The 23,792-nt window shown below is 48.2% G+C and overlaps 1 protein-coding gene across 10 annotated transcripts in view; it reads right to left on the bottom strand.

Annotated features, from left to right (window-relative positions):
* Positions 1-23,792, bottom strand: part of LOC140408768 (LIM domain-binding protein 2) — a 728,711-nt gene that overhangs the window by 379,625 nt on the left and 325,294 nt on the right. For 7 of the 10 annotated variants that reach the window (XM_072496432.1, XM_072496430.1, XM_072496429.1 and 4 more), the window contains exon 4: positions 3,920-3,995. In XM_072496432.1, coding sequence (XP_072352533.1) covers positions 3,920-3,995 — 76 coding nt within the window. Of the gene's footprint in view, positions 1-3,919; positions 4,332-23,792 lie in introns of those variants that run through there. The other 3 variants (XM_072496437.1, XM_072496436.1, XM_072496433.1) reach the window with 2 other exon arrangements.

Genomic DNA, 23,792 nt, shown 5'->3' on the forward strand with positions numbered 1-23,792 from the left:
ATTGTTTTAGATTATTGTGCTCACCGTGGAGAGAGATTTTTGAACCGGAAAGTGGAATCTTTCCATTTCAGACACGCGAGATAAAATTTTAACAGCAAAAAATCAAATGACTTTGGATCTGGCAGTGGCCAGGCACCGAACCACTCCAAAGAGGCAGGTTATCATTTTAAGTATTAGAATGAGACTGCGTGCCTCATTATAATCCAACTTTTCAAATTTAACTGTGTACATCTGGGTTTCGGACTTCTGGGAACACAGCAGGCAAAGGCCTCAATGTTATCAATCACAACCCAATGCAAAATAAATCCCCCCTATTTTGCCCCAACAAAATCCTACTGCTCCAAACTCGGTACAACACCCCATACTATAGCGGAGTGAGAGTTCTTCTACCCTGTGGCCTCTCACTTTAATACTGCTGAGCCATGTCCAACAAGAACTGGATTCAACCTACCCCAAATCTATTGGACATATCACCCTTACATCCAACTGTCAGAGGAGGGTTTGAACCAAGGTTCCAATGGTGAAAGGCCAGTGAGTCATTCACTGTGCCAACCAATTTGCCACACCTAGGCATTCATTGGATTATAAACTGGATCTGTTGGGAACCTAAGGTGGTGAATGAAACAGCGACTGTATGGTGGTCTTGCTGTCATGATACCTGGCTTGCAATCCAGGGGTGATGAGTTGAAAACCCATTAAGGCAAGTTATGGAATTGAATTTATTGAATCTGATGATCTGTGGGATGATATCAGAAATGTAATCCAGAAACACAAACAGATAGTCATCATCTGCTCACCAAGGCCCCGCAGGAAAGGGGGGCTTTCACCATTTGAACCTTGATTCAAATCCTCCTCCAGCTACAGGTGACTCCAATCTAAAATTATGCGGTTGGCTGTAAATCTGCTTTAAAGTGGCCCACACAACCATTAGCGTGGAATCAAATGGGCAATAAATGAAGTTCTGCCCAACATGGAGCACATCCCAAGATCAACTAAAAAATATATAATTAATATTGCAATAGTCAGGAAATGGGCGGTGGAGGAGCATTCGATTTGGGGGCGGGTGGAGGCGACCTCAGATAAGGGGACCAGCCTGAAATGAAATGAAATGAAAATCGCTTATTGTCACAAGTAGGCTTCAAATGAAGTTACTGTGAAAAGCCCCAAGTCGCCACATTCCGGCGTCTGTTCAGGGAGGCTAGTACGGGAATTGAACCGTGCTGCTGGCCTGCCTTGGTCTGCTTTAAAAGCCAGCGATTTAGCCCAGTGAGCTAAACCAGCCCGAGCAGGGGTTGTGATATTGTTCCACTATGCATTCCAGTAGCACCACTGGGAGGTCACAGGGAAACTATGATATGATTTTGGATGAACTGATGAATTCCCCAAAACGTCAGCTCAGTCCCAAGCTCAGGTGAACTTGTCTTTGAACAACACACTGCTCCTCATTTCTAAGTTGTAAGGCTTTGTTCTTTCCTTTGTGCGCACGATTACCCAACTAACACAAATCAGCCCCAAGTGGAAGGAACGTTTTGTACAGAGTTGGACAGAGACCACAAAAGTTCACATATTTACAATTACTAATCAAAGAGATTTACAGCAGCATTTTGGGACCTCACAATGCACTAGCTCAGCACGCCACAAGTACCCATGTGGTGAGCATCTGTGATGGTGGCAAGTAGCAAAGTTCCCGCACCAGGGTGGAAGAAAGGAAAATTGGCCAAAGACTCAACCCAAGTGCCTTTCAAAGTGCTAAACTGTGGCAGATTTTTTAAAAAGAAAACGGAATAACGAATTACACTGCTGTGGAGACTTTGATTCCAACTGAATGGCAGCCCAGGTTTCAGAGGCAAAAAGATACTGGTTGAAGTACTGTTAAAATATTTCCCTTCAAATTTCAAATAAAAAATATCCAGTGCTTTTTATTCATCAATTCATAATGAAAGTGTCACTGATACAAAAGAGCAATAATCATGGGACTACAAATTCATTACAATGTATTGCCTCATGATTGTTTATTAAATATCATCTGAACTATTACAGCGAGATCATTAAATCTACTACATTTAATAATGATTGATGCAGTGCTGAATAATTACTAGTCCGTACTTTGGGAACTGCTGAACTTGGCCGTCACTTTGTTCAGCTGGAAGGAGAATAAAAAGCAATCTGTCATCAACACCTCCTAACTGCTGTTCACACTCCAATACTGCAATTCACAGCAAACACAACTGTAACTCCTTGTGATACTACTACACATCTTTTAACTGAACGTTTTTTTTTGTTATTTCCTCGTTGAATGTGTATGCTAAAACGAACATGTACATCACATGCTAAGAAAAGAAAGTTCAGCTTCCATGCTCTAACCTTTCTATGCTCTTCTCCTTAAATGGAAAATCCTAGAAATTAGTCAATTTCAACAGCGTCAATAATTTGAGTCGTGGACACCATACGTGACACCATATATATTTAAAACATTAAATATTTCTACAATAGCGAGAGCGTGGCATAAAACAATGGTATCAATTTACAATGCATTAATACAACTAAGTATACATAAGCAATGTCAAATGCTGAAGTTAGAGATATATGCTACTCACCCTGCTGAAAATCAATGTTTAAAAATACAGAGACAAATAGAAGAAACTGCACTTTCAAAACTCGGTAAATTAAACAGAAATCAACCCAGCATCAAAAGCAATCAGGAGTTTGGAAAAGTGAAACTAGGGAGGCTGTTCCAACAGCATTACGATCTGTAACTGCAGCTGAATACAGAATGTTAACACACCACAGAAGCAATGTTGTGCACATAGACTCTAGTTCAGGTAACCCTTACTACTCAAAAGCAGAAAGATTTTGTGCAATGCTCCAACCTTACAAATCAGAAGCCTCCAAATGCTCCAAAAGCTCATCAAATCACTCCAATGCAGTAATTCTTTCCAATAATAGTTTGGACTTGCAGCATAATCTTTGTAATGAGAGAGAGGATCCTGGTTTGATTTTTTAAATCAGCATAAAAGTCTTGCCACTGGACATAAATACACACAACAAGCAAATAAGAGAGATTTATTCAGTGCCAAAATAAATTGCAACCAGTACCTGAGCTTGCTATTGCCTCAGATTACATAGCAATGTTTACAATCCATCACTGTACATATATAATTTACTTTGCTTACAAAATTTATTTCTGCAATAAATATCTTGTTTGCCTTGGCACATAAAAGGTGAATTTATGAACAACTGCCTGACAAAAGACCTACGACAGTCAGATTTTCTTAATTAACGGGACCGCTAGCTTATTGTAAATTCTCCGTCAGTTCCTTAAATTTAACTAACTGGGCTTGGTGGCAGCACAATAGGAAAGACTAACTTCCATCTCAGCCTTTTCTTATTAACGTCCCTATTACAGCAGTAAGAGCCATTCCAAGCACCTCTTACTTACAGTAAGTATCAGACAACAAGCTGTCATTGATCCAGCAATATAATATGCTCCCACTGCGTTGCTTGTGATTATTTCAGTAGAAACACAGGTACTTTTCAAAAGCAAATATAAATGAAAGTGTTTCTATTCAGTAATGTGGGATAGTTTCCTTCCATTAAAAATTACTTAAACATCAAACACCCATCCCCTTCCCAAACCAAGAAAATTGCACGTTCGGAGGATCAGCCTTGGGGAAAAAAATAATGCTTCCTTTCGTGGCTTCATTAAATTCTGCGAAGAAGCGGGAGCTTTTATCAAGTTAAACAATTAATTTGCATCAAGAGATAATGAGGCCACATAATTTAATTACAAAAATAATCACGGCCATGTGTTTCCGCATATAATGGAATACTTCAAGCAGCATAATGAGCTCCAGCGAAATTATCCCAAAACCACATTTGAAGTACCAAATGCTATTTTAAAAAAATCTGACGGACTTACCTCTGCCCGAGTCTGCAGCCGCTTGTTCAGCTCATATATCCGATAGTCTGGCTGCACCACGTATGGCGTGTGTCTCCTATAAAATGGTCCAAAAGGAGAGGAATAGAAAGGGTCATGAGGTGTGCTGGACATCTTGGATGCTTGCAGAGAATCAAACTACACACTGTAACATCAACATCCATACAGTGCACATGGGCTTCAGACTACAGTGCAGGCAAGCTATCAGCAGAACACACAGGGAAATGGTCTGGGAGCCCTCTACTGCAAGAGAAAGACCGGATAGCTCTAGGCAGAAAATTTTGTTTTTAAAAAATCAGTTTGTGAAAGGGTCATTTCCTGTCCGCTCCAAAGACAGGCAAAAATATAATTCTTCAAGCTGACAGAGAGGTCTGAGGTTTGGTTTTAATTTTTCCCAGCAAGGACCCCTCAGGAACCTGGCAGCAAGACTTGTTAGCATATAGGTGGTTGAACAGCTGCCTGAACTAAAATACCTCCTGCAAAGAATATTCCACACTGCAGTGCTGCATTTTCTAACACTAACACTTTAAACAGCACACTTGCTTCAATCACTCATGAAGAGCATCCTTAATACTGACTACACCGTGCAACTAAATTGAACTGTTAAAATCCTAAGAATACAATTGCAAATACAGAAATAAAACAGAAATAAACCTTTTTAAAAGAACAAAATTAAGTAACTGCATCTTGTTAGGACAGCTCTCAGGAGATAGATACTTTGTTTTAAAAAAAGCTTTGATTGTTGTTTTCAAAAGATGAGTAAAATGATTTCCTCCTCACAAATTTTCACCTAGGAAGGAAGCTATGCTCTACCAGTAACAGGAAGCCTCCTGGGGGGTCTAGAATAGCATCCTATCACACATAATGCCATCATTAGATGATTGTTCGGCAAAATAATCTGAAAGCTAAAAACACATTAGTGTTTCTAACGTTCCCTCTTTGGTAATATGCTGATTCATTGACAAGCATTAACTCTTTGACTTCATATACTTTTAAATAGTCATTGCCAGAAGGAGCCTCCCTGAATGGCCCCTGCTCTCTCCCCTTTTCCTGTTGAGGTCACATGGCTACATCTGAGTGCAGATTATTACAAAAAGAACAATGTCATACCAAGTTGCTGCCTCCAAATACTTTCTAAAATCATGTTATACCAGTTCACGTTATTGTGATCGAACAGCAAAACAGACTGAGTGGAAGCATATTTGAACTGTTATGACAGGATTTCAAGAGTCCAGAAGGTAAAATAAATTAGTTCCAAAGCTTCGCTGTATATAGCATAACCAGCTTTGGATATTTCTTTAAAGAAGAATATTTTGTTGGAGACATTTACTTCCTCGGTGTAATTGCAGTAACATGCTTTATTTTATGAAAATGTATTTGTCCTGAAGTCTGAACGTCTACTCCAGAAATATGTGCTCAGACTACAAGCGAATTTATTCCAATATATAAAAGCAGCAAACTAAAAGAACAGGAAAAAGTTCTCTTCTTTCACTGACTTTGTACAATGAAAATCAATTATTTGTTCCTCAAGCTGCCAAACGTGTAGAGAAAACAAGGCAAAATTAATTTCAGAATTTCTTGCACCTAAGAACTGACAATTAGCATTCCATCAAGCTCAACATTTTGATAGCAGTATAATTCGCAAAGGGTCCAGGGTCGGAGTGTCCACGTCACAGCCTCTGCTAGGCTGTAGCTTGCAGGCCCTGCTAACAACACGAGCCAATTTACACCCCAGATTCCCAAAGCCTGTGTGGAATAGCGGCGAGGGAAGGTGTAGTGACACAACATGATGATGATGTTATTTTCAGTCCAAAATCTTTTTTTTAATAATAAACAAGTGGTTTGGGGACAGCCCTCCGACAGGTATTCCAGAACAGCCTCAAGCCCAGCAGTTAAAATATTGAATGTTAAAACTATCAGGGTTATTGGATTGGTTTCGCTTTGTACAGCAAGACAAAATGATCGGCTCTTTATAAACTCAGGCTCAAGTTGAAGTGGAAGTATATTTCTACGGTACTGTCAATGTATTGGTTAATTGACTTACTTTAAAATCCAAGTCTTTTAAATTTCCTGCAGAATGCCACAATATACAGGTATATTATTCTTATTATCTCCTTACTTTAGATTACTGTAGAAATCAACTTGCCTTTAGATATGTGTTTGTTTGGAAGGAATTTCTCCTTCGTGTTTTATCTCGTGTGTTACACACATACATTTTATGGTGAGTTGTGTTGTTCACCATGCAAACCTGAACAGTTGCCATCTTCCTAAGAATGGCTGAAACCTGCTAAACAGCAACCGGTGACCATCTCCTTTATATACTTTTTTTAGTGCTCAAAGTGAGAGTTGTCCATAATCGAGAATGAATACTTTTCAACATTGTCACCTACTGCATAAAAGTGCTTAACTAATAGAGTAAGAAGTAGCTCCCTCTCTCTCTCTGAATCCGCACGATCAAAATTAATTATTTCTACTCCTGCCTGACTTTCTGTGCTGTTGCTAAAATATTATGGTTCATTTTATGAACATTTTTGGCTGGGTATATGTGCCTTCTAAGAAATGGGCCAAGACCATGAAAACACAAGTTTACATACAACATGCAACTCCACAAATGCACAGCAAAGGGTGCCTTACATCATGGAAGATGCAGATCTGCTAATGAAAACTGCCTTGTTACTGGAAACACATGTATAAAAGCTCAAATTGTAACTACCACTGGTGGATCACCAAGGGCTGGTGTTCTGGTAAATTCTTACCAGACACACCACACATGGAACTTCTTTGAATCCTCTGGCTACACTCTGCTGTTGGAGCTGTCAATTGGGCTTCATGTTGGCAATTCAGATTGCTATGAATTGCTCCATGCTACTCTGTAGCCTCCCATGAATGAATCTGTGCTTTTCAAGGCTTGTGATTAATGGTGTATGTAACCTACTTTCACCAAGTGCTTTCTTCCTTCAACCTGGAGTACAGTACAATGCTAAGGGGTCTGCCACCCATCAAAACGGTGTATTCCATAGCATGGTCCCTAATCCAGTTGCCTCTGGGGTCTTTTCTTGCCCTTTGAGGTTGGAAATGAAGTCAAGAATCTCATGAAACTTCTCTTGCTTCCTAAATTGTTGGCAGGACAGCATCCAAGATTCACAAGTGATAAACATGTTACATTTGATTTTACTTTGGAGACAATATTGGGTGAAACAACAACCTTTTATCTCAGGTATGCCAATGACAGGGCGATCATTGATAAGGTTGGAAACTTCTGTAATCATTATTCCAACACTAAACAAAATGTTACCCAGATAAGCATATCACAGAACCGTATTCCAAACCTTGATGGAAGATACAAAATAAATGATCGCAGATAGCAGTTGACACACCACTTCAATCTACTTTGGGTAGAATATGTTTGTTAATAGAACTGTTTTCCAGTATCCCTGCATGATGCTGGACTGTTAAACTTCTTACAGGCAGTTGATGAAGGAGGAAACCAGAATTCAATCTTTACTGAGTTTTAGATTAGTTCACAAGGTGAAACATTACAAATATGCAGCATCCAACTCTATAATCCAGCACCTGGATCAATAAGCACCTCGTTAGGGGCTGCATGTGGTGCAGTGGATAGCACTGGGACTGCGGCGCTGAGGACCCTGGGTCACTGTCCGCGTGGAGTTTGCACATTCTCCCCATGTATGCGTGGGTTTTACCCCCACAACACAAAGATGTGCAGGTTAGGTGGATTGGCCACGCTAAATTGCCCCTTAATTGGAAAAACAAATAATTGGGTACACTAAATTTTTTATTTTTTTTTTAAGGAAAAAAAAGCACCTCATTAAATGTGCATCCGTAATCATCTAATGAATGTCCGCCCTACCTTCTCCAAGCCCATCTCCCAACCCCCCATTCACACCCTGATATAGACTCTTATCCTTAATTTATACAATTAACAGGGACCAGATGGACAGAATGGCGGGATTCTCTGATCCTGAGTCTAAGTGTTGACGCCTTCGTAAACGCCGTCGCATTTCCTGACGGCGTCAACATGGCCTCGGGATCAGCAATTCTGGCCCCCAAAGGGGGCTAGCACGGCACCCACACCACTCCAGCTGCCGATCCCAGCGTCAGATGGGCGCCGTGGGGTCCGCTCATGCACAGTGGCACCGGCGCCAACGCGCGCATGCGCAGTGGGACCGGCGTGATTTCCGCGCATGCGCGGTGTCTCTCTTCTCAACATGGTGTAGGGCTACAGGGGCCGGCGCGGAACAAAGGAGGTCCCCAGCCCGAGAGGCTGGCCCGCCGATCTGTGGGCCTCGATCGCGGGCCAGGCCACAGCGGAGGCTCCCCTCCGGGGTCGGACCCCCCCTCCCCCCCACAGGCCGCTCCCGGACTATTCCACGCCGAGGTCCCACCGGGTAAGACCAGGTTAGAACGGCACCAACAGGACTCAGGTTTTTTGGTACGGCCGCTCGGCCCATCCCGTGTGAAGAATTGGCGGGGGAGCCCCGTAGTGCGGCCCCCGGATGGCGGCGCGCCGACCGCGCCATCGCCAATAGCACCAATTCTCCGCTCTGCAGAGAATCGCGTCCCAGCGTCAGGGCGGCGTGGCGCGATTCACGCCGGTCGAGGCGATTCTCCGGGCCGGCCCGGGGTGAGAGAATCCCGCCCAATATGTCTTCCAGTAGTCTTCAACTATCATAAATCAAGGCCTGGACTGGACCACTGAGTATTAATGTTGCAATTGATATACCATTAACTGGAGAGTCAAATATAATGAACTAGGACATCTGTAGCAATGAGAACAGCGGTAGAAAGTTTCTCCTTGACTGCAAGGCACGCGATGTGACAGCTCAGAAATTTACTTGCGAGCTTCCAGAATATCTTCTATCCCGATTTCCTGAGAGCTTTGGAGCTCAGAGGAAATGAAGAAAAGGTAACCGAGGTTACATTTTGGAAGTTCAACCAACCAGATGGATTGATATTCTTGATCCTTCCGTTCATCAGAAAGCACATTAAAAAGGTTGCCCGACTACTAAAATAAATTATCTACATTTCTGGGCTATGAACATTAGAATTCATCCTGCAAGCATCAATAATCACAATGAAAAGTGGGAAAATTAAGAAGGGAAGATTAATAATCAAGAGTGTTTGGAAGATAGATTCTACCATTCTTTTCCTTCTAGCTTTTGAAATAGTTTCCTTTTAAAACTACAGTGGAGTTTTAAACATCATTTGCATGCAACAGATCACAAACTTGCAATCAATCAAGAACTGCCACTGGAATTAGTGACAACCACCAGGGGACAGATAGGGAAAGTGTTGTAACCCAGACGGGATCCACGGGACTGGGCCAATTAGGCTTCCCGTGAGTCTTAGGCTTCAACGTGAGTATGATCTTCCCCGCTGAGGGGAGGAGCCCCTTATCAGCGGGAGAGGAAACTGGATTATATAAACCCAGCCCTCGTGTGAGCCGGCATGGTAGTTCCAACTGGGACCAGTGCACATAGTCTTTTCGTATCTCTGTAAATAAACCTTTAATTCCCGGAAGGGATGAAGGGGCTGCTGGGAATGGAGGAGGTCGGAACAGCAATTGGGCAAATGCTGAAGGGTAAAGCACCAGGGCTGAATGGATGCCGGGTGGAGTTTTATAAAAATTTGCAGATCGATTGGTACCGCTGCTGCTGGAGATGCTAGAGCAATCGGTGCCTCGGGGGTCTCTTCTGGAGACACTGATGCAAGCGTCCATTTTCCTTCTGCTAAAAGAGGATAAGGACCCGGTGGAGTGTGGGTCATACCGCTGAATTCTCTGTTAAATGTAGATGCCACGATCTGGGCTAAGGTGTTGGTGCTGAGGTTGCGCGAGTGTCTCTCTCAGGTTATTGGGGAAGACCAGACAGGGTTTGTGAAGGGAAGGCGCGTGTCATCCAATGTGAGGCAACTATTGAATGTCGTACTGTCGCCGGCAGAAGGTCATTGTGGCATTGGATGCTGAGAACACCTTTGATAGGGTAGATGGGAATATTTGTTCGCAGTGCTGAAACGGTTTTGGATAGGGCCTAAGTTCTTGGCGTGGGTTTGGTTAATATATAAGGCACCTAAGGCTAGTGTTCGTACAAACAATGTGTGCTCGGGATATTTTCAGTTGCACAGAGGAATGTGCCCTATTGTCCCCCCCTCTTGCTTGTGAAGACAATTGAGCAATTGGCCATTGTCCTGAGAGCTTTGGATAGGTGGAGAGGGAAAGTAATGGGCGGTGGGGGGGGGTTGAACACAGGGTGTTCTTGTGCGCTGATGATCTTCTTTTAGATTTAACAGAACCGAGCCCCACAATGCGTGATGTCATGGCATTGCTGAAGCGATTTGGGGCTTTTTCGGGGTATAAATTGAATTGGGAGCAAACAGAGTGTTTCTGGGCAGCTCAACTGGGGTTTTGACTTCCAGGTTCCCATTTTAGATATTATGGCGTGTAGTTGACCTGGGATTGGGCCTGGCTTTGGAAATTGAATTTTACAAGCCTGGTGAACAGGGTGAAAGCGGACTGACAGAGGTGGTTCAGCTTTTCTTTGTCCTTGGCTGGCAGAGATTGGTCAGTGAAAATGAATGCCCTGCCTCATTTTCTGTTTTTATTTCAATCTTTGCCAGTTTTACTCCAACAATCCTTTTTTGGGGGAGTGGAGAGATTGATTTCGACATTCATTTTGGGCAGGAAAAGTAGCCAGGATTAGGAAGACGGTGCTTCAGAGGGATCGGTAGTCGGGAGGTTTGGTGCTGCAGAGTCTGATATATTATCATCGGGTGGTGAATGCTGAGACGATGCTCGGTTGGTGTGTGGATTCGGTGGCTTTATGGGTGCGGATAGAGTCGGGCTTATGCCCGGGGGGAGGGGGGGGGGTCAGGGCTAAGGGCGTTGGTGACGGCTTCTCTACTTCTTTTCTTCGATACCACCCCCAATTTGAAGTGCTCAGGGAATTTTGTGGTGGTCTCAACACTGAGGATATGGAGACAATTTCGACAGCACTTCAAATTGGGGATGGTATCAAAGTTGGTACCACTCAGTGAGAGCCACATGTTCGAGCTGGCAAGGCTGGACACTAGGTTTAGGGGATGGGAAGAGAAGGGGGTTGCTGTGATGAAGGATTTGTTTTTGGAGGGCCGATTTGCAAGTTTTGTGGAGTTGGCGGAGAAATTTGGACTTTCCCAGGTGGATACATTTAGATATTTCCAGAAGATCTTTCCGACTTTCCCGATGATGCCCCCTTCCTTTGTGCTGGAGAGGGTTTTGTCACAGACAGGGGTGTAGGAGGGGGAGTACTTCAGGGGTTTATGGGACGCTTATAGCGGCGGGGTAGAAGGCCAAATGGGGGAGGAGTTGGAGTCCGAGCCGAGGAGGGGGTGGGTGTGAGATTCTATGTAGGGTGAACGCAACGTCACCATGTGTTTGGTTGGGGCTGATACAGATGAAGGTACTGAACAGGGCCCATTTGACCAAACCCAGGATGAGCAGGCTATTTGCAGAAGTTGAGGATGAGTGTGACCATTGCGGGAGGGGCCCAGCTAACCATGTGCATTATTTGGGTCATGCCCTAAGCTCGTGGGGTGCTGTGTCTCGTTCTTTGGCATCATGTCGGTGATCCTATAAATTGAACTGAAGCCTTGTCCCCGGAACCATATTCGGGGATCGGACCTGTTGGAGCTGCAGACGTGGACGGGGGCTGATTTTCCGGCCTTCACTTCGCTGATTGCGGAAAGGGGGATGTTGATGGGTTGGTTGTCAGTTTCTCCAGCCAGTGCCTCGGTATGGCTGGGGGACCTTGTGGAATTTTTGTACCATGAGAACGTTAAGTACATCATGAGGGGATCCTGGCCCCGGGTCACTGTCTGTGTGGAGTTTGCACATTCCCCCTTGTTTGCATGTGTCTCATCCTCACAACCCAAAAGATGTGCAGGTGGATTGGCCATGTTAAATTCCCCTTAATTGGGAAAAAAAAATTGGGTACTCTAAACTTAATTTTAAAATGTCCCACAAGGGTTGCAATTGAAGGGTTCGACCGAAGATGGCAGCTGCTTATTTTGTACTTGAAAGAGCTGGTCACTGTCAGTTGGTAGGGGGCAGTGGGATTTCTTTTTAATTTGGGGGGGGGGGAGTTTGTTATTACCTGTTGTTGTTGTTATGTATAAAATTGAAAAAGCTGAAAAAAATATTTTAAAACCAAATAAATAAACCTTTCGTTCCCAACACTACCCTCTTTGGCTGCTTCTGTGAACGCAATACTGGCAATGAGGATTAAGTAGAGCTGCAGACGGTGCTATTTTCGCTGCACCAAGCCACCTTTCTCCAGGCCTCTGGAGGAAAGTACGCCTGCCGTTATGTTGCCGTACTTCAGGAAGCTAGACTTATTCGATGCAGTTATAGAAGATTTGTCCCAATAAGTTGAGCGGATGCACTATTTTTTTCCGGGCCAATGCCATTGTCGGGGATGAAGGCCAGACTGTGACCCACTTGATGGCCTGTGGGGCACCCACTTTTAGTATAATTAACAGTAAGAAGTCTTACAACACCAGGTTAAAGTCCAACAGGTTTGTTTCGAATATCTAGCTTTCGGAGCACTGCTCCTTCCTCAGGTGAATGAAGAGGTATGTTCCAGAAACATACATATAGACAAATTCAAATATGTAAGACAATGCTTGGAATGCGAGCATTAGCAGGTGATTAAATCTTTACAGATCCAGAGATGGGGTAACCCCAGGTTAAAGAGGTGTGAACTGTGTCAAGCCAGGACAGTTGGTAGGATTTCGCAGGCCAGATGGTGGGGAATGAATGTAATGCGACATGAATCCCAGGTCCAGGTTGAGGCCGCACTCATGTGTGCGGAACTTGGCTATACGTTTCTGCTCGGCGATTCTGTGTTGTCGCGCGTCCTGAAGGCCGCCTTGGAGAACGCCTACCCGGAGATCAGAGGTTGAATGCCCTTGACTGCTGAAGTGTTCCCCGACTGGAAGGGAACATTCCTGCCTGGTGATTGTCGCACGATGTATAATTAACAGCTTGACATAACCTGCCGCCCCGGAATTGAAGTTATTCGTGGATTTGGTAGTGCAAGTGGGAGATCATTACAACCCGAAGTTGGTCATCGTCCACTGCTACTGCTTCAATACGACAGAGAGGATGTATTATAGGCCTTGAGGAGTCCATAAAGGATTTCTTGACGAGTCTCATGAAGCTTGTAGAATTATGCGAACATGGCACCACCCTCACTGAAATGTTGCGGGACAGGTTGGTCTGCGTCGTGAATAACGCGATGGCCCAGCGAAAGTTGCTCGCCGACCACAAAGGACCGTGGGAATCATGGAACAGGGCAGACATGAATTACAAGGGATAGAAGTCCTCAGTTTAGGGCAAGTCCTTCCTCGGAGCATGTTGCCCCTTCGGCCGGGTAACCCCTATTCTCCGCCTCTTTGCAGCAGCCACCGGTGGTCAGGCCAGTGGACTAGGACACTGATGATCAGGAAGGACTCCCAATCCACAAGACGGAGACCCAGGGCATTATGGGACATATGGTCAGAGAGGCCGCAGGGAGCAGCGACCGTTGAACGGTCCGTTCGCCACCCGCTCCACAAGAACTAGCGAACCACTGGCCATATTGGGGAGCACGGTGACTTTAATGGATTACCGGCAGCAGTCTGCTTGTTTGCCCCTGAGCATAGTGAATGGTGATGGCCTCAGTTTGCTAGGCCGCGTCTGGCTACAGAGCCTCTGCATTGATTGGCAGTAGGTTTTCCAAATGTCGAAGTACCCTTGGTTCCCCAGACCAGGATGGGGGCGATCTGCAGTGCCATGGCAAAAATCCACGTGGATCCGACAGCACAATCAAGGTATTTTCGTGCTCGCCCGGTTCCCTACATGCTGCTGCCAAAGTAGAGGTGGAGGTCGGTCGGCTCAAAGGTATGGGGATCATCCGGCCAGCGAAGTTTGCAAACATGAAGCCCAATGGCACGGTTGGTCTCTGCAGTGATTAAAGGGCCTCTAAACGGACACCCGGTATCCGATGCTGCGGATTGAGACTCATATGCCAAATTGGCCGACGATCACTCATTCACCAAGCTGGATATAACTCATGAATACCTCCAGTTGGAGCTGTACATAGGATCTCGTCGGTACGTGACCTTGAACACGCATAGGGGGCTGTACGAGAATTTTGATGCGGCACCAACCCATGCCATTTTCCAGCACTTGATGGGGAACATTCTGTGGGGGGTGTCGTGCATAACGGTCTATCTCGACACGTCTTGGTCATGGATACAACTGAGCGGGACCACCTGAATAACCTGGCTGAGGTGCTCATCGCTTTGCAGAGTCTGGATTTTGCCTCCGCAGAGAGAAATGTGTTTTTCACGCCCAGGAAGTGACCTATTTGGGTTATGGCGTGGACTGCGAGGGCCTCCTCCCGGTATAAAACACAGTGCGGGCCATCCAACAGGCCCCCATGCCGGGGGGGTGCGACAGAGTTCCGTTCGTTCTTGGGGCTTGTCAATTATGATGGGAAGTTTGTCCTGGGCCTTGCAATTATGTTGGCCCCTTGTGGGATTTACTCAAAAGGAACCAGGAGTGGGAACGGAGAACGCCGCAGGAACTGGTATTCGCTGAGGTGAAAAGGTAGCTCATTTCTTCTCGATTGCTGACACACTTTGATCACGCTAAAACGCTCTTGGTCACCTGATACACCTCACCATACGGCATTGGCGCTGTGTTGCCTCATCGGATGGGCGGCTGTAAGGAGCAGCCGACCCCTTTCGCCTCAAAGACGCTGGCCGTAATGGAGCGCAATTACGCTTCGATAGAGGAGGGGGGTCTGGCCATAGTCAGAAGTTCCACCAGTACGTCTATGGACATTGTTTCACGGTATTGACTGATCACAAGCCACTGCTGGGGTTATTCAAAGAGGACAAGGTCATCCCACATATAGCGTTGGTCAGAATTCACCGCTGGGTCCTCTTGTTGGCAGCTCACGAATACCCACTGGAAGGTCACTGAGTTCACCGTGGAGGACGCGCGTGATGGTTCTGCACAAAGGGCAAGGCCCCATCTTAGACCACCTCCATAACGAACACCCCATCTTGTCTAAGATAAAAATGCTCACTATGTATGGTGGTTGAATTGGACACGGAGATTGAGCAGCTGTGCAAAATGTACCAGGAGCAGCAAATGCACCGCCTGCGGCACCGCTTCATCCCTGGGAGTGGTTGGGTCGGATACGTCTCCATGCCACTTTTGCCAGCCCTTTTCAGGGGTCCACATTCCTCTTCCTCATCGACGCACACTCAAAATGGCTGGATGTCCACATGATAGAAACATAGGAAGCAGAACAAGCAGAAGTCGGCAATTCAGCCCTTCGAGCCTGCTCCGCCATTCAATCAGATCATGACTGATTTCTTCCTGGTCTCAAATCCACCTTCCCATCTGTTGTCCATATTCCTTTAACCCGGTTTTATTGGAAATATATCTGCCGCCTTCTTGAAACCATTTAATGACTCAGATTCCAGTGAGTTCCACAAATTCACCACCCTCTTTGAGAAGTAGTTCCTCCTCATCTCAGCTCTAAATCTACTGCCTCTCAACCTATATCTTTGACCTCTCATTCTAGATTGCCCATAAGGGGGAACATTTGGTCTACATTTAATTTATCAATCCCTTTTAGTATTTTACACACCTCGATCAATCCCCTCTCATCCTTCTAAGCTTGTCAGCAATTTTGAGAGCAGCGATCGCCCTATCACCCCGCTTCGAATGGAATGGCCAAAAGAGCAGTCCAGACATTCAAGCGTGGCATGAACAAGCAGACCTCGAGGTCCCTGGCCACACGTTTGGCACACCTCCTTTTCTGTTCCGCCCCACGCCACACACCGACACCGGTGTAGCACCGGGGAACCTCTCATGGGACATCGGCTTCAAACCCGCCTCAGCCTGCGGTTGCCCGATACTGGTGGGAAGGTACGCCATGGACAGAAGCAGCTGGGGCATTGCCCTGTTGAGCATCTCTTTTTAGCATGCATACTGGTCTCTGATAACGCAACACCTTTTCTAGTGCGGGGCTGGTTGAGCTCAGTTGGGTGGACAGCTGGTTCGTGATGCAGAGCATGGTCAACAGCGTGGCTTCAATCCCAGTTATTCATGAAAACCTCGCCTTTTCAACCTTGCCCCTTGCCTGAGATGTGATGGCCCTCATGTTAAATCACCATCAGTCAGCTCTCCTCCTCAAAGGGGAAAGCAGCCTATGGTCATCTGGGACTATTGTGGCTTTACTTACTTACTAGTGGGGAGTTCGGAAATTTCATGCAGATATTTGGAGTGCGCCACATTCGCACTGCCCCATATCACCCTGCAGATCTTGGGGGCCCTGGGCACACATTTGGCACGCTGCCTTTTCGGTGTAGCACCGGCGAAACCTCTCATGGGACATCGACTTCAAACCCATCTCAGCTAGGCATTGCCAAATATTAGTCGGAAGGTACACCATGGACAGGAGCGGCAGGGGCATTGCCCTCTCGAGCATGCCCCACCTAGCCGATTCATGCCAGTTGAAATGTTCCATGTGCCCAACTTCGGAGACGGGGCCAAGTGGGCACCTGGCACTATCATTCAGCAGACCGGGCCTGTGTCGTACTGGGTTTGTGTGCAGAACCAGGAATCGAAGAGGCATCTCCATCATATCCTCAGTAAGAGCCCTGTGATGTGGAGAAACCCTTTTGGAGGAACTGGCGCAACCACAAGCCACCCCGGAGGCTCCATCTCATGGGGGATTTGATGCCGAGATGCAGGAGGCTGAGGATGCCGAATCTGCAAATGAGGTTCCATCGCCGCACCTTTCCGATGGGGAGTCTCCAGTCGACCAACTGCTGACGGTGGTGCCGCTGCGACATTCGACGAAAAGTACCGGTCGCCAGCTCGCTATATGCCGCCTGGCCCTGCTCCACTGACATCGCGAGGCAGCCACGGGCTAAGAAGTACAGATCTCCACCCCCTCCTTTGTCGGATGAGTTTTCAGACTTTGGGGGAGGGGGAGGAATGTTGTAACCCACACGGAGCCCACAGGGCCTGGTCAATTAGGCTCCCTATGAGTCTCATGGAGTATGAGCTTTTCCGTTGAGGGGTGGAGCCCCTTTATCAGCGGGAGAGGGAACCAGAGTATATAAACCCAGCCCAAGTTTGAGACGGCAGGCCGGTCCCATCCGGGGCCTGTGTACATAGTCTTTTCGTATCTCTGTTAATAAACCTTTCGTTCCCAACGATTCCCGTGAAGCTGCTTCTGTGAACTCAATAGAAAGCTTTCCATCAATTTCAATCTTTTTTCAAGCAGGTCAATAAAATGATTTTGGGATTTGTGTGGGCAGGAAAGTCCCCGCAGGTGAGGAGATTGATGCTCGAGAGGAGTCGAGGGGAGGGGGGGCTGGCGCTGCCAAACTTTAGTAACTACTACTGGGCGGCCAACATAGCTATGATAAGGAAGTGGATGGTGGATGCAGGGTCGGTTTGGGGGCGAATGGAAGCCGCTTCGTGCTGGGGCACTAGCATGGCAGCCCTGGTTATGGTGCCCCTGCGCTCCCGCCAGCAAGGTACTCCACCAGCCCTATAATGGTGGCAACTTTGCGGATCTGGGGCCAATGGAGAAGGCAAGTGGGGGAAGTGAGGGCATCGGTTTGGTCCCCAATCTGCGACAATCACCGGTTTGACCCGGGGAATATGGACCGTAGGTTCCGAGCATGGCGGAGGGCTGGGATTGAGAGGATGGGGATTTGTTCTTGGAAGGGAGCTTCCCGAGCATGAGGGCGTTAGAGGAGAAATTTGGGCTGGCGAGAGGAAATTAGTTCAGGTACTTGCAGGTGCGGGACTTCCTACGCAGACAGATTACATCCTTCCCACGCCTGCCACTTAGGGGGAATCCAGGGTAGTGTCCAGTGGATGGGTGGGGGAGGGGAGGGTCTTGGATATATATATATAAAGAACTTATGGGGGCAGAGGAGTTGCCGACCGAGGAGCTGAAGCTTAAGTGGGAAGAGGAGCTCGGAGGTGAGATGGAAGAGGGCTTATGGGCGGAGGCGTTGAATAGGGTAAACGCGACCGCACATGCGCTAGGCTCAGCCTGATTCAATTCAAAGTCGTCCACCGGGCCGACATGACAGTGGCCCGGATGAATAAATTTTTTGGATTGGAGGACAGATGCGGCAGATGTTCGGGAGGACCGGCGAACCATGACCACATGTTCTGAGCGTGTCCAAAACTCAGAGGGTACTGGCAGGGATTCGCGGACGTTATGTCCCGGGTACTGAAAACAAGGGTGGTGATGAGTCCAGAGGTGGCTATTTTTGAGGTTTCGGAGGACCTGGGAGTCCAGGAGGAGAGAGAGGCTGATGTTTTGGCCTTTGCTTCCTGGTAGCCCGGTGACAAATTCTGCTGGCATGGAGGGACTCAAGGCCCCCGAAGTCGGAGGCCTGGCTATCTGATATGGCGAACTTTCTCGGTCTGAAGAAAGTTAAGTTCGCTTTGAGAGGGTCACTGTTCGGGTTCGCCCTGAGGTGGCAACCATTTATCAACTTCTTCGCGGAAAATCAATCGTTAGGGGGGGGGGGGGGGGTAACGTAGATTAGGGGGTAGTTAGGCTGGTCCTTGTAGGAGGGGAGCTGGTTTTCTTGCGCTATATTGATTGTTCTTTGCACACTGTCTTATATTGTTGTCGTTTACTATGCCAAAATGTCTTAATAAAATTATTTATCAAAAAAAAAAAGAATTTAAAGTGCAGAAGGAAGGCATTCGACCCATCGAGTCTGCACCGGCCCTTACAAAGAGCACCCTACTGAAGCCCATATCTATCCTATCCCCGTAACCCAGTAACCCCCGCTTAACCCATTTTCTGGACACTAAGGGCAATTTATCATTGGCCAATCCACCTAACCCACACATCTTTGGACTGTGGGAGGAAACCAGAGCACCCGGAGGAAACCCACGGCCACACGGGGAGAACGTGTAGACTCCGCACAGACAGTGCCCCAGCCAGGAATTGAACCCGAGACCCTGGAGCTGTGAAGCAACTGTGCTAACCACTATGCTACCGTGCTGCCCACTACCTGCAAATTACTTGGAGGGTAACTTGCAGGTAGTGGCGTTCCCATGTATTGGCTGCCCTTGTCCTTCTCGGTGAGAGAGATTGCAGGTTTGGACAGAACAGTTGAAGTAATCTGTTGATGTTATACACTACTGCCACTGTGCCCAGTGGTGGAGGCAGTGAGTGCTTAATGTAATGTATGAGCTGCCAATCAAGTGAACTGCTATGTCCTGGAACTTTTTTTTAAATGAACATTTCATTGAGGTATTTTTGGTATAAAAACTACAACAAAATAGACAAGAGACATGAAACCATAAACATAGTGCAAAAACCGTTTACCTTTTGTACAGGTCCCAGCCTTATTGACCCCCTACTCTAACCTAAACTACTCTCCCCCCCCCCCCCCCCCCCCCCCCACCCCCCGGTCTGCTGATGATTAATTTTCCGCAAGGAAGTTGACGAACGGTTGCCACCTCCGGGCGAACCCTAACAGTGACTCTCTCAAGGCGAACTTAATTTTCTCCAAACAGAGAAAGCTAGCCATGTCCGATAGCCAGGTCTCCGACTTCGGGGGCTTTGGGTCCCTCCAAGCTAATAGTATCCGTCTCCGGGCTACCAGGGAAGCAAAGGCCAGAACGCTGCCTCTTTCTCCTCCTGGATTCCCGGATCTTCCGACACCCCGAAAATCGCCACCTCTGGACCCAGCGCCACTTTTGTTTTTAAAACCTTGTACATGACGTCCGCAAACCCCTGCCAAAATCCCCAAAGCTTTGGACATGTCCAAAACATGTGGGCATGGTTCGCTGGTCCTCCCGCGCATTTTGTGCACCTGTCCTCGACCCCAAAGAATCTGCTCATCCGGGCCACTGTCTTGTGAGCCCGGTGCACAAGCTTAAATTGTATCAGGCTGAGCCTGGCACATGTTGCAGACGTGTTGACTCTACTCAACACGTCTGCCATAAACCATCCTCTATTTCACCTCCCAGCTCCTCCTCCCACTTACGCTTCAGCTCCTCGGTCTGCATCTCCTCCGACCCCATAAGCTCCTTATAGATGTCCGAGACGCTCCCCTCCCCTACCCACCCTCTGGAAATTACCCTGTCCTGAATCCCCCTCAGCGGTCGGAGCGGGAAGGTTGCCACCTGTTTAGAAGGAAGTCCCACACCTGCAAGTATCTGAATTCGTTCCCCCTCGTCAGCCCAAACTTTTCCTCCAGCGCCCTCATACTCGGAAAGCCCCCCCTCTATGAACACATCCCCCATCCTCTCAATCCCCGCTCTCCGCCATACCCGGAATCCCCCATCCATACTCCCCGGGGCAATCCGGTGGTTATCACAAATTGGGGCCCAGACCGATGCTCCCACTGCTCCCACATGCCGCCTCCACTGGCCCCAAATTCTCAGGGCCGCCACCACCGCGGGGCTGGTGGAGTACCGCGCCGGTGGGAGCGGCAGAGGCGCAGTTACCAATGCCCCCAGACTGGTGCCCTTACAAGAAGCCGCCTCTATACGCTCCCATGCCGACCCCTAACTCACCACCCACTTCCTGATCATGGCTATGTTAGCCGGCCAGTAATAGTTACTAAAATTTGGCAGCGCCAGCCTGCCCTCTCCCCGACTCCGCTCAAGCATTACCCTCCTCACTTGCAGGGTGTTGCCTCCCAGACAAACTCCGTGATCACCCTGTTGGCCCGCTTAAAAAAGGACCGCGGAATAAAAATGGAGAGACATTGAAATACAAATAGGAACCTCGGGAGGACCGTTTGTTCCCTCCCGGCCAGCGACAACGGGAGCGCGTCCGATCTCCGGAAATCGTCCTTCATTTGGTCCACTAGCCGGGCCAGATTCAATTTATGCAGCCGGTCCCATTCCCGCGCCACTTGGGTGCCCAGGTTCCCAAAACTACCCCCTACTGACCTAAATGGCAGCTCCCCCAGTCGCCCCTCCTGTCCCCTCGCCTGAACCACAAACATCTCACTCTTATCCATGTTTAGCTCATACCCCGAAAACCGGCCGAATTCCCCTAAAATCTTCATGATTTCCTCCATCCCCTCTCCTGGGTCCGAAATGTACAGAAGAAGATCATCCGCAGAGAGCGAAACACTGTGCTCCACACCCCATACACCCTCTCTCTCCCCCCCACCCCCTCCCCTCCCCCTCCGGACCAGTCCCCTCCAGCCCCTTGAAGCTCTCAGAGCGATTGCCAACGGCTCTATAGCCAGCGCAAACAACAGTGGGGAGAGGGGGCATCCCGGTCTCGTCCCCCGGTGCAGTCTAAAATAGTCCGAAGTTGTCCTGTTCATACGCACACTTGACACAGGAGCCTGATACAGTAACCTGACCCAGTCAATAAAGCCCCGCCCGAATCCGAACCGTCCCAGTACCTCCCACAGTTAATCCCATTTTACCCGATCAAAAGCCTTTTCTGCATCCATTGCGATCACTACCTCCACCTGCCTACCTTCTGGGAGCATCATGATCACATTTAACAGCCTTCTTACATTGGCCACCAACTGCCTACCCTTAACAAACCCCATCTGGTCCTCCCCAATAACGTCCGGAACACAGTCCTCAATCCTGGAGAACAAGATTTTGGCCAGCAACTTGGCATCCGCATTCAGCAGGGAGATCGGCCTGTCGGACCCACACAGCTCCGGGTTCTTGTCCCGCTTAAGAATCAGCGAAATCATTGCCTGTGACATCGTCGGGGGCAGCACCCCTCTTTCCCTTGCCTCATTGAACATCCTCAACAACACTAGCCCCAATATCCCCGCAAACCTTTTAAAGAACTCCACTGGGTACCCATCCGGACCCGGGGCCTTACCAGCCTGCATGGCCTTCAAGCCCTCCACTATCTCTTCCAGCCCAATTGGGTCCCCCAGCCCTTCTACCCGCTCTCGTCCGCCGTTGGGAAATTCAGCCCCTCCAAGAAGCGCCTCATCCCCTCCGGCCCCGTACGGGGTTCTGACCTGTACTGCCTGCTCTGAAAATCTCTAAAAGCCTTATTCACCCCTACCGAATCAACAACCAGGTTCCCCTCACCGTCCTTTACTTTCCCTATCTCCCTAGCTGCCTCCTTCTTCCTAAGCTGCTGTGCAAGCATTCTGCTGGCCTTCTCCCCATGTTCATAAATCGCCCCCCTCGCCTTTCTCAGCTGCTCCACCACCGCCCGTGTCAGCAAGCTAAACTCCGCCAGCAGCCTCCACCGTTCCCTCAGGATCCCTGCCTCTGGGGTCTCCGCATACCTCCTATCGATCTGTAATATCTCCTTTACCAATCTGTCCGTCTCCGCCCTGTCAACCTTCTCCCTATGAGCCCAGATCGAGATCAGCTCCCCCTTACCACCGCCTTCAGTGCTTCCCAAACCACCGCTGCCGAAGTTTCTCCCGTGTCATTGACCTGCAGGTAGCTCTGAATGCATTTCCTCAGCTGCTCGCACACCCCTTCATCTGCCAAAAGGCCCACATCCAACCTGCAGTGCGGGCGCTGGCTACAGTCTTTACTAACCTGCAGGTCAACCCAGTGCGGGGCTTGGTCTCAGATTGTGATCGCCGAATACCCTGTGTCCACTACCCCAGCCAGAAAGACCCTGCTCAAAATAAAGAAATCAATCCGGGAATACACTTTATGCACGTGTGAGTAGAAGGCGAACTCCTTCGCCCTCGGCTGCCCAAACCTCCATGGATCCACCCCCCCCATCTGCTCCATGAACCCTTTTAGTTCCTTTGCCATTGCTGGCAAACCCTGCCCGTTTTCGAGCTTGACCGGTCCAAGCCAGGGTCAATAACTGTGCTGACGTCCCCTCCCATGACCAACCTGTCCGAGTCCAGGTCCGTATCTTCCCCAGCACCCTTTTTATAAACTCCACATCATCCCAATTTGACGCATATACATTCACTAATACCACCTGCACCCCCTCCAGTTTCCCACTGACCACAATGTACCGTCTCCTGCAATATTACCACGTCCGCCTTCAATCCCCTAAGATGCACAAACACACGTGCCCTTTTGACCGGCCCATTTAACCCTCGAACATTCCAGGAGATCAGCCTAGGTGGGGGGCTCATTGCCACCCCCCTCCGCCGATCAGTCATCCCCTTTTTTAGGCCCGCCACCATCCCGTGACCGGTCCATCCTCAGGCAGCCCCCGACCTCCTATCTGTCCCTCAGCCCAAGTCCCTCGCCAGCAGAACATTCACGCCCCCTCCCACCCCCTAGCAACAACACCCTGTAATCCAATCCCTTTCCTGAACCAAACAAATGCACCCCCCCACTGCGCTTCCGAGAGCTAGCTCACCCAGCTAGCTTGGTGGCCCCCATCCCCGGCGCCAGATAGTCTCCCACCTATTGTTCCCCCCCCCCCCCCACTCATGCAAACAAACTCCAACATCAAACAATCCCCACACAATTTCCCAACCGAAAAACACCAAGATCAAAACTAGCACACCTCCATCCCCCAACAGTGTAAATGAAAGCCTAAACTCACTCAGCTCCACTGCTGGTTCCAAGCAAAACAAGAAACTTTTTTCAAAAACAGAGAAACGAAACAGAGAAAACAGAAACACGAACGTTGCAGCCAAGTTCAAAAGTTCTCAGTCCTTCCTCAGCCCTTTCTTTCTTGCAAAGTCCAACGCGTCCTCAGGTGACTCAAAGTAAAAGTGCTGATCCTCATGCGTGACCCAGAGACGGGCTGGGTATAACAATCCAAATGTCACCTTTTTCCTGAAAGGGATCGCCCTGATCTGATTGAAGCCTGCTCTCCTC

This window comes from Scyliorhinus torazame, chromosome 3, assembly GCF_047496885.1.
Source record: "Scyliorhinus torazame isolate Kashiwa2021f chromosome 3, sScyTor2.1, whole genome shotgun sequence".
Taxonomy (NCBI): Eukaryota; Metazoa; Chordata; class Chondrichthyes; order Carcharhiniformes; family Scyliorhinidae; genus Scyliorhinus; species Scyliorhinus torazame.